The sequence below is a fragment of the Ictidomys tridecemlineatus genome, chromosome 6, assembly GCF_052094955.1.
Source record: "Ictidomys tridecemlineatus isolate mIctTri1 chromosome 6, mIctTri1.hap1, whole genome shotgun sequence".
NCBI classification, from domain to species: domain Eukaryota; kingdom Metazoa; phylum Chordata; class Mammalia; order Rodentia; family Sciuridae; genus Ictidomys; species Ictidomys tridecemlineatus.
Window position 1 is genome coordinate 169,898,930 of NC_135482.1, and position 17,092 is coordinate 169,916,021.

Genomic DNA, 17,092 nt, shown 5'->3' on the forward strand with positions numbered 1-17,092 from the left:
AGATGCCTGGATTTATACAGCAAAGTTTATCAGTGAATCGTACTAAGAGAGAAATACAAAGTTCTTTGCTATTCAGGATACTTAGCATTGAATTTGGTGAACACAAACACTGAGGATTGAAATCTAATGAAAGTAGTTGTTTCTTATCCTCAGTCCAAGATGATTTTATAGACATAAAGTGGAGCTCTGCAGCAGCGTCATGGGGAGACACAGGTGCACATGATTCCTTTAGCAGAACAACAGCACCTGTTCTCCAGTGCTACCTCTACGAGCAACTGTGCTGTTACCCACACACGGTAAAGACCCACCATGATCCTATGAGAACCCCCCCCCCCAGAACAGTAAACTTGAACCCATCATGTAGGGTAGAAGCTTCCATCACATTTCTTGGTTTATGAGATTTTGCTTTCTTCTAAAATTTTTTTTGGAAAAAAAGTAAATAATTTATCCTACAAATGATACACATACACAGACAGCTCAAAGGTGGGTGGAGAGAAACCCAGTGAAAGCACCCCTTTATCAGCCTATTACTTCCAGTGAATCCATAATCTTGTTGTACAGAGGGTAAGCAAGAGGTTTGAAGTATTACCGACTTCCACGTCTAAGAAGTCCACCTTGTTCTTACTGGTTGTTTTCCTGGTTCCATTGGCATGACCAAGCACTGGGCTGGCAGGAGGTATGACGGAGAGTGTATATTTCTACATCTAAGCTTATTGTGTATTTCAAGATGGCGTGTGTGTGGTGACCCAATCCTGATGTGCGGTTGTTGTTCTTTCCCCAGAATGTCGTGTGGTGAAGTCCACTTCTTACACCAAAATAGCTTCATCATCCCGCAGGAGCACCACCAAGAGCCCAGGACCTTCCCGGCGCAGCAAATCCCCTGCCTCCACCAGCTCAGGTAAAGTAGCAGAGGAGACTGCAAGCAATTGCCTTATTTCGGATGCATGAGGAGCAGAGGGTGTGTGAAGCCAGAGCGTGAGGTTTTTAAGACGGTGTGGATTCCGGTTTATAATTTTAGAACATGTTAGAGCAGCTGAACAGATTTACCAGAGTCTAGCATGTTGGCTGTAAGGAAAAAAAAAATTGAGCTTGGAAAAATGTACTCAGTGAGACTCAGGAAACCCAGATTTACCCACAAATGAAAGTACACCACCGATTTTTATCATTTCAACCACAGAAGCTAATCTTTCAGGGTCTAGAAATTTCTGTTATGGCATTTATCTGCTTGGAGGGCTGGCTTATGAAGGGTTTCCAATTTTTCTTTGCTGAACCTGTGTGTAACACACTTTTGACCGTAGTCTCAGTTTTCTTTCACGATTGTGGAGCTAAAAGCACCTAAAATGGGAGAGTGGAGCAGGGACCAACACTGTAGTGACCCTGGCTGGCGGTCTGGCTGTGGGCCAGGTGTGGTGTAAGAGTGGGCCTGTGCACAGGATGAGCATCTCAGGCCGGCCTTTACCTTCTTAGGTCTTAAAACTGATGTGAATCCATTAAAAGGCATTGTGTTTTGGTCTCAAGTTTAAGGTCTATTTCACTGTGGAAGGGAGTTATTTATTAAATGATTTGAATTGTTGAATGGGAATTATTAGATGATGCAGACCACAAAGTAGTTATTATCTGATTTCATGAGAGCTAGGAAAGCTCTTAAAATATCTCCAAAGATATTTAGGGTTTACGTGGAGTCCTTCCTTTATTCAACAGCATAGCCCAGGGAGAGAGTGTAAAAAGCTCTAGGCTGGGGCTGTATAGGAAGGAACTCCTAATAGGCTGGACAGCTAGACCACCCTGCCCAATTGGGTTCTCTAAGAGTCACCTTCCCCTTGGAGCTTTTCCTATTCCTGCTGTTTTCTATCAGTTCTCCAAAGACCACTTTCTCCACTGACACTCACTCCAAGGATAGCAATGATGGGTGACCACTGGCTCCTTCCCACAACATGGCCTACATCATAGCTAGTCAGGGAATAAGTCTCAGAATGTGGCTGGCACTTGAGATGCAGTGTGTTTGCCACTGAGTTTAGAGGTGAGCAGAGAACTTAATGACATAACTCATCTTGGTTGAATGGAACTCTAAAATAAATCCTTACTAAGCGGAAAGGTAGTAAGACTCAAATTTTAGAGTTCATGAGAGTCACTTGGGAGCTGGGTAAAATTTATCATCCTGACCTCATGAACATGTGCTTTAGCAAGTCTCAAGGTAATTCTGATGCATGGACCACATTTCAAGAAACAGTGGTTCTCAGTCTAGAAGCATCACTACCACCTAAACACGGGTCAGCCATGCCAGGCCTTGATCCCTTCAGCAGACCTGCTTGAATCAGAAACTCTGGAGCTGGCCATCAGGATGTTTGGGTTTCCAAAGCTCTCCAAGTTGATTCTGATGCTTGCCCAAATTTGAGAGCCACTAGATTATGAGTAACAGAAAGGAAATAAATACAGAAATTCATTTAATTCTGGATATCCCAGGGGAAAAGATATGGCATGTTCATCTTAACTCATTGGCCTTGCAGAAATGACTTACTTTCTATATTTCCACTTGTCTCTAAGTAGCCATGTCTATCTCTAGCCCCTGTCACTCAACAGCAGAGCTCTAGATACTCTGAAGAATAGATGAATAGAGCCATGAGCAGAGGAGAGCATCAAAGGTTGACTTCTTCCACCTCCTTACAATGGCCTGAGAATTAGACACCAACTAGAAGAAGGAAATCTGTCTGAAAACCATTCCTTCCCTGGCATTTTGGGAGAAGTCCCTCCTTTCAAGAGAGATACCCTAAACACACTCCACAAAATGACAGTGTGCTTCTAGGATTGCTGTAGGTTACTCCCCTGGAAGTCTTATCAGGTCCATGGACTGACTGACAAGTTTAAAGTGAGGCTTTCATCAAAGAAATTCTTTATTTCCTCTAACCAAACCTGGCTATGGGATGAATCTCCTGGAGCAGTAAAGGAGAAAGAGATCATAAGCCGAGACAGACTATTGCCACAAAAATTTTAGTTATTTAGTGCAATCATGAGCGAAGGTGAAGAAGAAAGAGCTCCCACACATACTGAAATGTCATCCATACTATTAAAAACAATCACCATTGGACTGGAGGGTAGCTCAGTGATGGAGTGCTTACCTTGCATGCACAGGCCCTGGGTTCAGTCTCCAACACTGCAAATTAAAAAAAAAAAATCAAAATTAAAAGACAAAATTAGTCCCCAATTCAAACTACCTTAGACTTTGACAGATTTTACTTAATCTTTCTACTCTCCTTCTTCACAGCATTAATCCTAATAACAAATTTCAGAAGGAGGGACATCTGATAATGAGAGCGATGAGCCTAATTCTTATGTCTTTACCTTATAGATATTTCAAGATAATCATTATGAACTATATCTCTTAATTATTGTTTTTTGTTGCTAACAATTATAGGAATTTGATACTGCTGGGACATGTTTTTCCTTTTCCTTTTTTGTTTGTTTTGGTCTCCGTAAGTCCAATAAAGGGATGGTGGGCAATGTTATGCACATGTTAAAGAATAAATTCACAAATCTTAAAAGATAATTATGAACATAGGCAATAATTTCAACTTAGAATCTAACAGATAACATAGTTACCATTTGGCATCTCTAGATTTATATTCACTTACCAAAAATAATTGTGCAAACTCAAAAAACAGGTAGGCAAATATAATTAATTGTAATTTGTATCTGTTACTGCCAACAATTGTAATTATTTATCTTGGAAGCATAAGGTAGGTAGACACATTACTTCAAAATCAGCAGGGTGCTTTGAACAAATATTTCTATTTTCTATTGTTTGCTTGAAGCCCTTTCAACTCTAGTTAAAACCTAGTTGATTTAACCAGAGATTAATTTGGAATTTGTGATAGGTAAGCCAGGCCAGGTATTATTTCCATAAAGAAAATGAAATGAAATCCAAATCCATTTTTTTGAAATCAATATGTTCTTTAAAATTAGCTTTTAGTTAAAAATAAATTATATGGTACCAAAGGTGATTTGTTTAATGGGAGGGAGCCTTTTATGTATATGAAATTTTCAATTTCCTGCATTTTGAGTTAGAAGAGATGACACACAGCCATTTTCTGGTTACAATATGCAGTTATTTCCAGCTCTTAATAAGCAAAGATTATCACTTTATTCTGACTTGCAGTGATTATCCCTTTATTCTGACTTGCTTTCAAGTATTACTACCTTCCTCTGGATGACTTTAATCTGCAGAGGGTTAACAGAGCAGCCAGTTTCCAGTCGCTAATGTGTGAACTATGCCAATGACCTCATGACCACTCCATTTCTGGGGAATCTGAGCCCAGAGTTTAGGAATTCTAGAGGTGCTGCCATTCTCATGGGGGCAAGCAGAGCTGCAATATGTCAGGGAAGCCCTCCTTTGGGCTCCTGCACTGCTCTGGCCCAGGCCTCCCATTCTTCCTCACCTGTGTGACTTGAAACCAGGGGAAAGGGCACTAAATTATGTCTATATTAATTACATCAGTTTTCTTAAAATAACCAGTTTGGTGCTTTTCATAAATCATAGGGACTAGAATGTGAATGATTTTATTTTATTTTTAAATATTTATTTTTTAATTGTAGTTGGACACAATATATTTTATTTATTTATTTATTTTTGTGTGGTGCTGAGGATCGAACCCAGGGCCTCGTACATGCTTGGTGAGTGCTTTACCACTGAGCCCCAACCCCAGCCAGTGAATGATTTTATTTTAATATCTGAGAAATATTGATATTACCCCATACTCAGTTACCACTATGAATCTGGCTTTTGAACATCAAATAGTCTGTTTTTTTTTTCTCCTTAAACATTAATCTAAAATTAGAAATAATTTCTACTTCAGTTTTTTAAATTTTAACTTCCAAAATGCATCTTCCTACATTACTTAGAAATTGGGGCAAATTAAAAAGTTAACATTTGGAGCTGGGGCTGTAGCTCAGTGGTAGAGTGCTTACCTTGCACATGTGAAGTACTGGGATCAATCCTCAGCACCACATAAAAGTAAATTAATAAACAAAGATCTTGTGTCCATTTACAACTAAAAATATATTTTTTTAAAGTTAACATTTGCTTAATGTTAGGGTCATGCTCCTGTTAACAATCATATAGTGTGTTAGCTATTAGATTTCTGTTACTATAACAAAATACCTGAGATAATCAACTGAAAGGGGGAACGGTTTATTTTGGCTCACAATTTTTGAGATTTCAGTTCATGATTGGTTGACCTCATTTCTTCTGGACCTGTGGCAAGGCAGTATATCATGATGGGAGTGCATGCCAGAGGAAGCTGCGTATCTCATGGCAGCCAGGAAGCAAAGAAAGAGAGAGAGAGAGATCAATATCCTGCAATCCTCTTTGAGTATGCCTCCCGTGACTTCCTCCCACTAGACCCCTCCTAAAGGCTCTGTCACCTCCCAATAGCACCATAGGCTGGGGACCAAGCCTTCCTCATGTGGGCCTTCAAGGGACACTTGTCTGAACCATAGCATATGGTTAATTTAGATTTAAATGAAACAGCAGAGTGTACATAGGACTTTAATCCCTTTGATCTTTTGTGATCCTCCCAACCAACTCTCAACAAATGTGACAAGCTATTGTTATTTGTGTGTAGAAATTAGGAAGCAGAGGCAGGGCTGAGTCCAGAGCTCTGGCCAGTCAGAGTTGAGCAGCGGCACAAGGCTGGTACCTGGGGCTCATGGCACTCTAGCTATAAGCTGGCCGTATTTGATACCTGCATCTTTGCTCCACTTATAGGAGTTTTAATTGCCAGGTTATAGCTACTCTAGTGTCTTATTTTAAATTGATAACATCATAATACCTTACCACAAAAGCCTAAATATTAGTCTTCTAGTACTAGCTTCCCAGAAAGGTGAATGATTTGCCCCAACTTTGTCAGTGGTGGACAGAAACTTGCCTTTGTAGGTCGGCGTTAGAACAAGAACAAGAATCCTCTATAAATATTCCTTCTATCCTTACCCATTTCTCTTCTCAGGACTCAAAGAAGTTAAAAGTGATTTATGCATGTAAGGTGTTCATTTACACATTCATAAATATCAGTCGCAGGTTTGCTGGCGTGGAGCATTTGCTAGGTGCTAATGATGCAGAGATGAAAGGAAGGAGCCCCTACTCTCAAGAAGCACAGAGGTCAAGGCCCCCAAAATAATTTATAGATAACATAACTCACATACCTGTTGAATTATTATTAGTCTCTATTACAGAAGGGGCCCAAAGAATGAAAATGGAACTGGAAGAAAGAGAAACCAGAAACTTTAACAACACCCAAAAGAATATCAAACCCTCAGGACTTGGACTTTGAATACAGAATCACTGAGAAACTGGAAAAATGGTTTTTAGTTACTTCTTAAAGAAACAAGAATATATAAGAGCATCATAAAGCATGTTTAATATGGGTTAACTCTTTAAACATGTGTTTCCTTGAAACACAGACATCTTATGAAATACGTAATTTAAAAGTAAATTATTTAAAGCAAATCCCTTTACCTGTATAGAAAAGTTATAACAAAATATCTCCAAAAATAACAATAGAATATGCATTAATTTGATTTCAATAAAGACCAACAAAGTTTGAATTTTGTTTTACATTGTATTCTTCATGTGAAAAGTATAAGAAAACCATGTGTCCATGTCTTGAAGTTTTATTGCTTCAGTTCTCCTTAAAACTTACATATTTCAAAATTTTGACCTTTTCTTGGATCTTTTAGAACTTTGGGAATTTTGCTTTGTTTTGTTTTGGAGTTTTATTGTGTTTCGATACATTGCCAACTTCTCATAGAATAATGTTTTAGTCAGCTTTTTTCATTGCTGTGACTAAAAGATCTGACAAGAATAATTATAGAAGTGGAAAACTTTATTTGGGGGCTCACGATTTCAGAGGTCTCAATCCATAGACAATAGGCTCCATTCCTCCGGGGCCTGAGGTGAGGCAGAACAACGTGGTGGAAGAGTGTGATGGAGGGAAGCAGCTCACATGATGATCAGGAAACAAAGAGAGACTCTACTCACTAAATGCAAAATGTATTCCCCAAAAGCAGGCCCCTAATGACCCACCTCCTCCAGCCACACCCTACCTGCCTTTAGCTACCACCCAGTTAATCCCATCAGGGTATCAGTTCACTGATTGGGTTAAGCCTGTCTTAACCCAATCATTCTCCTCTAAACCTTCTATTTTCTCACATGTGAGCTTTTGGGAGTCACCTCGCACTCAAACCATAACAAATGACATCCTCAATCTAGAATCTCAATCTATAGGAATAATAGCAAGCATAATTAAGCCCTCCATGCTGTCTTGCACCCATCGATTTGAGCATGAACTAGTGCACTTTCTTTCCCTTCAAGAGCACATAGTCTAATGCACAGTTGCTTTCTGTACCTGCAGATTCTATATCTATTAACTCCACAACTTCATATGAATATCAAAGATATTCATGAAAAAAATATTGTGTCAGTGCTGATCGTGGAGAGACATTTTTTCCTGCCATGATTCCCTAAATAATACAGTATAACAACTCTTTCTATAGTATTTACATTATATTAAGTGTTATAAGTAGTCTAGAGATGATTGAAAGGATATCTAGGATGACAAAGTAGTCTTGAGGGATACTCATAGCAACAATCATTGATTTAAATTCAGTACTCACTGAGAACCCGCCATGGATCATCAGTGCTGGGTACTGGGAAATGCAAGAGTGAGCATATGTAAGAGAGAAAAACTGGATACCCTTAGTGAACTTCTACCATTGAAACCCCATTCCATACTCCCCAGGAAGCAACTTTTTGTATGTGACTCAGGAAATTCTTAAGTCTTTTTATTTATGCTATTCAAATTTTACTTTTTTATGGTTATATAAAATATTTTATGCAACATATGCAGATAAGACAAGAATCAAAGCTGGGGAAGTGAAGAGAATTTTAATCAGCTCACTAGTCCAATTTGTCAAATTCTTTTGATTTCTATCAAATGCCTTCAAAGGCAGATTGCTAGTTATTAATCTTTAGTTCAGTCTTTTCCTTTAGTGCAGATATTTCAGGTTTATTTGTTCCATGGAGGATCTCTTCTGCTTTGAGGCTCCAAAGGAATCCTTGAAAACAATATACACCAAGAAAAATCGAGAGGCTGGTGATTCATCTCTTGAATTTGGGGAATTTCTTGCTGCATATAGAACCCACCCCTTTATCCATTTTCTGTCATTTCACCCATCAGCTCCCCCTAGTACTGACCCCAGAAAGATGCTCAAACATACTCTTCAAAGCTTTGAACCATTACCTTGACTTACTGTTTGCTTGGGAACAGCAGCCTACAGCAGCCTCTTTTATAACTCCCTACTGTTGATGCCCCAGGTTAATTAGACATTTCCTGAGTGTCTGCAGTGTTTCAGGCCTGCATTAGGCCCCAAGGATACAGAGATAATTAAACCACAGTCCTTGCCTTTAAAGTTGCTTGTATTCTAATTGGGAGACAAACATATACAGCAGTTTCTGTAATTGTGTGGTAAATGACATGAAAGCCCAGAGGAAGAAAGGGTTCAATCTCATTAATAGGGTAAAAAAAAAAAAAAACAAAAAAAAAACAACTTCTAAGAGACAAGGACTTATACATTGGTACTAGAAGAATTCTGCCAGAATAAGAAGGGCTAGGAGAACATTCCCTTTTTGAGATAAGGCACAAACCCATGAAAATATATGATGTATTAGGGAACAGTTATTAATCCAATAAAACAAGTAATAGAATTCTAGGAAAGGGCTGAAGAACATGGTGGCAGTCCATTTGCTTGTCCAAGTGCACAGGGCTGTGAAGGCATATTAGGAGGTGAAAGGGGATTTTTATCAAGAGCTTGATAAATCACAGTTGCGTTTTAGGAACAATGGCACCATAGTAGAAAGGATGGTTCCATATGAGGAGCCAGGATAACCCTAGGAGGCCCCATCAGTCATCCTGGAAAGAAGTTATCAGGACAGAATTGAAACAGCCCCCATTAGGAATGGGGGAGACTTCAAAAGGGAAATGAAACCAGAAATTTGACTGGTTGTAAGGCCAGAGGAAGAGAGGAATCAGGAATGAGGAGCAGGTTTAGGTTTGTCCAGTGAAGAAGGGAGGTAGGGAATGAACCCCATTTTAGACATGGGGAGTGTGAGATGCTTTGGAAAGGTCAGTAGGCAACTAGCAATAAGGAACTTCGTTGAAGCTGACAAGGTCTATTGGGGAGATGCTGGCAGATAGGAGTGATTTCAATAACAGAAATGTAAGATTCCTTCCTTTCCCCCACTGAGAGATTTGTGAAGATGAAAATGGAACCCTGAGGAACATGTGCACTTCTCAGAGCAGATCAGGGGAGACCAGAGGACTTGGAGTAGAGTATCAGAGTCAAAGAGGCAAAGTCAAGATGGAGGTGGATGGATGTGGTGGATGCTGAGAAGTAAAGTAGCATCTGAAAGAAGGTCATAGGATTTGGCTGGACCCCACTGGATGCCTGGGAAGGAGCTATTTCAGTGGTCATGGAGCCTTGTCTGAGAATGCTCTCCATGGGGCCATTACAGGGCTGCCCCAAGGCTGACTTCCAGCTTCACTGAAATAGGCTCTGTCCCGCAGCTACTGGTGGGTAGAGCATCAGAGAGGCTTCCCACTCAGTCCTGACTCACCACCCCAGCCACTGGTGCCCATGGTTGCCCAATTCCCTTGTGATAACTGCAGCTTGTTCTTGGATCCCCTCTGATAGGGATTCAAACATTCCTTCATTTTATACCTAACAACTCTAGATGATCCTATTTAATTGAGTTAAACTTTTTTTCCCTTTTACTATGAAAAAATCTTTTGATTCCCTCTCCCCTCCTTTCCACAGTCAGTTTGTCTGTGGCCCTTTACAATGCTCTCTGACTCCCTTTCCACCTGGGCGGCCTCCCTATTGTTCTAGGACTCCTCTGCTTCTCACAGGCTACAGACACTATCTACCCGCTGACCTCCTTGCCTTCGTCGTCCTTTGCTTCTTACATCTGCTTGGCATACCAGTGTCCCACTTCCTGCCTTTACTCATTGTCAGACAGTCCAGATTCCTGTCTCAGGTGAAGGACCATCTTTGATTTGAACAAGGTCTTCCTTTCCAGCCACATCTGTTTCTTCTCCATCCTAGAAACTAATGTGTTTTCCCCAGATAACTCTTGGACTTTTCCACATTTTTATTCCTGACATGCAGTGTCTTCCTCTGTCACTTCTGATGTCAAAAACCAATGCATCACCAGGTACAGTGGGGCACACCTGTAATCCCAGCAGCTCAGGAGGCTGAGACAGGAGGATCATGGGTTCAAAGCCGGCCTCAGCAAAAGCAAGACTCTAAGCAATTCAGTGAGACCCTGTCTCTAAATAAAAATACATAATACGGCTGGGGATGTGGCTCAGTGGTCAAGTGCTCCTAAATTCAATCCCTTGTACCCCACCCACCCAGCAAAAAAACAACAACAACAACAATGTACCTGTTGTGGTTTGAATATAAAGTGTCCTCCAAAATCTCCTGTGTTAACACAGGAATGTTCAGAAGTGGAATGATTAGATCATACTGGGTAGTAACTTTTGGCAAGTGGTCAGGGGGCTGGAGGAAGTCAGCCACTGGCGGGGGGGGGGGTGCCTTTGGAGTTTATATCTTGGCCCTAGTGTCTAGCTTTCTCTCGGTTTCCTGGCTGTCATGAACCAAGCTGGTTTTCTCTGTTATGTACTTCTGCTGTGCTGTTCTGCCTCACCTCTTGCCCAGAGGGGTAAACTGGCTAACTAGACTGAACCTCAGAAACTGTGAGCCCCCAATAAACTTTTCCTCCTGTAAGTTGTTCTGGTCATGTATTTTGATCACAATTATGAAAATCTGACTCACACAATACCCAACTCTGCCCAACTGATCTCAGCAAAATGTCCCCTGGTCATCTTATCTCACCGTTGAGAGTCTCCTCTAGCTCTGCAGTCCTGTGGCAGTTGGTTGGGCTCCCAGTCTGCAGGTGCCATGTTGCACCACCCTACCAGATAGTAAGGTCTCAAAGCAGGAGTTCTTTGTATGTTCCATGACACCTGTGAGTTCCAACTGGTAAATGTTGACGGTGTGAATGAACTAAGAAATACTAGAAGCTGATGAGCTTGCCGAGATTTTCTGAGGTTTAGGGAACTTTCTCTAAATATTTGTTTAAAAAATCACAGTCATGTCCCTTTCTTCCTCTCCTCTGTTTCTTCCTCTCCCTTTTCCCCATTATTCTCAGCAGATGGTCCCTTTGGAAAAAATCAAAGCTCTACGCACCTGTACGAGGTGAGCACATAAGAAGCTAGAATTAGGAAAGAACACCTTTTTTCTTACTCTATTAAATGGCCATCTCTTATCTCTTTGTATGTGTGTCCACATGTCTTTCCTTTCTTCTTTCTTTCATTTTTTTTTCTTAATAATGTGAGAAGCACTGGAAAAGGGTTGAGAAAAGAGAATCTACAGCATTGATAGGATCAGGAAGTGAGGGCCAGTCTCAGGCTGGAAGCCAGAACTCCCTAGCGATCTTCCTCAGTTGCCACCTCCCCAAACCACAGACATACACATGTATATGAACACATTCCCTCCCTTCAACCCAACAAGTGCAGGACAGAAATAAATGAGCCTCTCTGTGTGCTAAAAGAAGACAGGGAAATGGCAAGGTAGATTTCATGTCCAAAAAGTTACTCACTGTTGCAATAAAAAAAAAGAAGAAGAGGAGGAAAAGAAATGCCAGAATTTTGTGGTAGAGCAAAAATGTTGAAGTTTATATATGCTTGAAAGAATATAAAAATGATCTGGCCTGAAGAGGAAAAGACATTATAGAGAAGAAAAAGAAAACAAGACAAAAAAAAAAAAAACCTCAATAACCATTGAAGATTGTCACTCTGAAGCTTATTTTGACTTCAAAACCACTATTTTGTCATAAAATAAAACTCCCTATTATTAAGAAATTAATTTTAAATATCTTCTTCATAAAGAAGGCACATTATCATCATTAAACATCCCAGAAATGTAGGAATATCAACTATACATAGTTCTACCATTTAATATATATTTTCCTAGGTTTTTCAATGTGTGCTTTTTGCTTTCTTTTGACTTTGCTAAGATATTGATAAAATCATCAGATTAGGTTTTGTTTGATAACAGGACAAAATTATAAATATAAATACTTGTTAAATCTTTTTATAAAGAAAAGTAGTAAGGATCAAATGGAGTTACATAGACATGGTTTCTTATACCACAACCGTATTTAAATGCAGGAAAATCCGTGCAGAAAACATTTCAGGTGTTCAGTCCTAGCAGTCTTCCTTCTTCTAGAGAGCAAGGAGGAGCCTTGTAGCAGGTGGTAGCAGTGTGTGTGAGTTGGTTTCCTGTCAGGAGTTTCTCCCAGCAGAGTTCATTACTACTTTATAGAAAGTAATGATGTATAAATTATCCTTTTGTCCTCTCTTCATGTCCATATTTGATAACAGCTTTGAGATCTGTGCATCTAAAGAAAGAAAGGACAGATCAAAAGTTCATCAACTCTCTGATTTGGGTACAAAGAACCAACTCCGGTTCTTTAAGCTCTGATCTTTTATTTCAATAGATTTTGTATTTTAAAATAGTCACATGTGTGTCTATTCCCCCTCCCCTTTTCTCCCCAGAGAGAACTAGATGTCCTTACTTACGTCCTAAAGACACTTAGTGTTTTAGGAAAGTCCCATTTCAGCAGAAGTTTGATTTTTCCCATGAAGTCTCATTTTATTCCTGGTGATATACATACTCTAATGTTTGGTGACTCTAGACCAATCCATACAGTTTCTGTATGTTTTATTTTTCAATCCACTCTATTTAGCGCAGTGTCTGGATATGGTAAGAACACAATTTAAAAAGTTCTCACCTTTTAATTAAACTGTCTTGCTTAGAAATTTCTCTAATTTCAGGACCAGTCTGAGACCTTGCAGTTGGTGTCTGAGTCTTTATAGTATAACTATAAAGAAAATAAACCCTTTAAGTTCAAAGAGGGGTTTGCTCAATATAACAGACAAATATGTCTAAAGTCATCTAAAAGGAGTCATGAATTAGTCAAGGATCAGCCAAGTGTTTTCAAATTCTATAATGTTTCAGTAACTTTCATATTCAATTATGAGCTTCCTGGAGAACAGGACCAATGAGAGTCTAGCGTGTACTTAGTATACACTCTGTGTACTAATGGGTTGATATAGAACCCTGTCTTTGTAGGTTCAATTAGTAAAAAAAAAAGAGTAGGATCAGCTGTCTGAAATTATGGAGAAAGAAGTGAATCCAGACACTTCATGAATGGTATTATTTAACAATGTGCTATCACCAGTACACAGTCATCCCTCCTCATCAACAGGGATACATTCCAAGATATTCCATGGATTCCTGACTCCTAAGAGAATACCAAACCCTAAATACACTACATTTTTCCTATACATACCTATCTTTGATAGAGTTTAGTTTATGAGTTAGTAAGAGATTAACAACAGTAACTAATGATAAATTCAACAGTTATAACAATGCACTGTAATGAGAGATATTTAAAACTATGACTGGTTTATTTCTGGAGTTTTCTACTTACTAATATTTTCAGATATCAGTTAACCTCAGGTTACTGAAACTGTGGACAGTAAAAACACAAATAAGGAGAGACTGCTGTGTACTGTTGGCTCCCTGATAGGCGTAGGTGACAGCTGAGTTGGAAGAAAGTGTCATGGATGAGGGCTGGTAAGAGTCCTGTGCTCAGATTTCTTCCACAGCCCTTTGGGGCGCAGTTATGTAAGTGATCATCATGGTATCTGCTAATAATCCATCCTAAAGTTTAGCACTTTTCATTCAAGAGGTAACAAGCAAAGCAAGGGAATTCAGGATGTAAGGGTCTGGCGAAACGTCGGAGGGAGAGACCACCCAAGAGACTGACTCCATGCAATTGGCAAAAGGGGATTTATTGGGGATCCATTCCAGCGCGCTGGGACTCTGTGCTCACTCAAGAAGGGAGAGCAGCCCAGAGCCCAGAGCAGTGGTCAAGCGGAGCTTAAGTACACTTTTTGGAGAGGGTTGGGGGCTTTGCATACATCAGAGCAAATCATCATGAGGCGTGGGAAAATTGAACAACAACCCTGAGTCAGGATTAGTGCATACATTGGCGGGAACAATCAGGGCAGGAGTGATTGGTGCTCCTAGGTGGGGTACACATTCAAACTGATTGGTTTAGGTCCTGCAATGCCTACGTGCAAAGCAACTCGGAACCCTTAGCTATTAAACAACCAGAAAGTCAGTGGAAATATTTACTGGGCAGTTCCAGTATTGTCCTAACAGCTACAGGGATTACAGGTTTTGGGGGTAGCAGAGGGACTCTAACAATACCTAGTCTTTTACTTTTTAACCCAATCCCTGCACTTTGGAAACTTTAGGATGCTGGTCTTTTACACTTTAACTCAGGCTCTTCGGCTTAGAATCAGCTTGGAAATTTTACCTTTACAAGGATTGAAGGAAAATGTACCCAGACCGATCTGAATGAAGGAAGCCATAACTGGGCATAAGGCAGTGGTGAATTCTTTATTAATTCCAAATTCAGTGAATTCAGATTGAAATAATTCATTCTTAGACTTGGCTATTTAAGAATAACCACATGAAGCTGAAAATTTTCCCCATTCAAGGTAAAGAATTGTTTAATAAGGGCCTCTGGAAAATAATGCCAGTTGAATTTTAATAAGTACAAATAAATAAGTAACAAAGCCCTTCTCACTGGCACTCAGGGACTTGTGGTGTCACAGAATAAAAAGCAAGTAAACTCAGTACAAGCCTCGAAATTACTCATAAAAGTATTCTAGCAACAAAAACGGGTGTAATACCTTCTGGGTGTCAAGAGCCATTTTAAGAGGTGGCTAATGCTTTTTGGGCTTAGAAAGAGTCTGAAAAGACCTCCAACATTAAGAGCACAGACCGTCCCCAACTTTCAGGCAGGTCATGTTGTAAAACGTAAATGATGTGTTTGGCATTTGGGTTTCATTTTTCCAGACTGATGGTAATAGAAGAGAAAGCACTGGACCCAGTGTCTTTAAAGCAAGGAGGTGGGTCCAAGGGCCCCAGTGAGGGAGAGGGCTTGAGGTGCCCACTCTGCAGGTGGGGTGGAAGTTCTGTATGCCTGAGGTGCCAGGACCAGACCTGTTGCTCCTGGGACAAGTGCTAAGTCTTTTGAATGAGACATAAGGGAGGCTCAGCTCTAGCTCTGCTGCCTTTCAGTGGCTTGTCTTTGAGCAAGTTACTTCTTTGAAAGTCAGTTTCTTCCTCTAAAACAGGAAAAGCAACACAAACCAGTGTGGCAGACTTGAGATCACGTGAGGTCACCTTCAGTTCAGTGTGTCCCAACTCTCTCTTATCCTTTGGAACTTGTTCCCTTTAATCTTCAACCAATCCATTAGCAAATACTATAGTTCTATAGTTTTTAACCTCTTAAATATCTCTGCAACATTTCCATTTACTTCCACCCCCACTGCCTACCCTGAGCCAAATCTCACCACCATCTCTGGCCATAGAACCTTAATGTGTCCTACTTTCTCCCACCTTGACATTCTCATAAGGACTAGCCTGTGCCCAGTATTGTTCCCCGCTATGCCATTCTTGGCAGGCCAAGAGCTCTTGAGAGCTCTTTAAAATGCAAACCTGATCCCTCTGCTCCTACTTAAAGTCATTCAATAACTTCTCTTTGCCCTTTGGATAAAAACCAAACTCCTTCACCTGAATTTTAATGCTTTGCACTTCCTGCAGCCCCTGTCTCTTCCTCCGTCCTCATTCATAACACTTTTCTCTGTCCAACTTCACCTACCTGTTGTGGCTAATTTATTCAGATCACTTCCATGAATAACACTTGTCTGCTGGGCTTGAGATGCATTTCCCTCATTGTGCCCTCTGCAAAATCACCTGGCTAACTCCCTTACCCACTGCCCTCTCCAAGGTCAACCTTGACTCCCTTGGTTGTAGACCTTCCAGATTTGAACCTGATAGAATTCCAATAGCAACACCCAGGACTTCCCCACTTCAAAATGCTGCATTGTAATGAATAGTTTAGTTCTCTGATTTTCCCCTAGGGTAGAAGGCTGGTGCAGCTAGTGAAGATGTAGTTTTGGATTACCTAGGTCAGATTTTGGCCCCTATTCCCCATTTGTTTGTCAAATTGCTCATCATTTTTATAACTCAATTTTCTCATCAGTGAAATGGAGAGAAATAATTATGTCAATCTCAGAGTCTGTGAACTTTAATTGAGATAGTATGTATACACTTAAATGCAAAAATGTGTGTGCATTTATAAAGAGATTTAAGTGTATTGACTGATACATACAAAATAAGTTTTCAATAAATTGAGAAACATGTTTAATGGGTACTTACTACGGACAAATATATTGTTATTGTTTTGCTTTTTTTAGGGGGGTACTGGGGATTGAACTCAGGGACATCTCTAGTCCTATTTTGTATTTTATTTAGGGACATGGTCTCACTGAGTTGCTTAATGCCTTGCAGTTGCTGAGGCTGGCTTTGAATTTGGAATTCTCCTGTCTCAGCCTCTCAAGACGCTGGGATTAAGCGCCTGGACCACCACCTTCAGCTTGCTTTGCATTCTTAAAGTGAGAAGTTTATGCCTAGCACTGTTTTCCTCTTTTTCTTCATTTCCCATCAACTTGGTGAGATTAGAGACCCCAGAGTGAAAAGTGTTAATACAGGGTTCACTTCCTATTTGTTCATTTTCCAGTCCAGTCTGAGTATTCTTTAGGTATTGCATAAAGATATAAAGTGGACGAGAAGTGGGCATAGAATATATTACATGTACACAGCACATTCCTGGCCAATCAGCAGTGTATCTCTTCCCATGCTGGTAGTAGATTTTTGCCTCTGTACCGTTCTGTTGTCCTTGTTACTGAGCCACTGGCTGGGAAGCCCAATGTGTTGAGTCTCAAGCATGAAGCTCATTCAGCAAAGAAAATTCTGTAGTATACAAGTAAATTAAAGCATTCTCAGTTTCCCATTTCACTCTGAAAAAAATAAAAGAAAAAAAAACTACAGATTTTGT

General features: G+C 40.1%; 1 protein-coding gene across 4 annotated transcripts in view; it reads left to right on the forward strand.

Moving 5' to 3' along the window:
* Window positions 1-17,092, forward strand: part of Dclk1 (doublecortin like kinase 1) — a 328,262-nt gene that overhangs the window by 228,829 nt on the left and 82,341 nt on the right. For all 4 annotated transcript variants that reach the window (XM_005317099.4, XM_040281607.2, XM_021730402.3 and 1 more), the window contains exon 5: window positions 782-898. In XM_005317099.4, coding sequence (XP_005317156.1) covers window positions 782-898 — 117 coding nt within the window. The remainder of the gene's footprint in view (window positions 1-781; window positions 899-17,092) is intronic.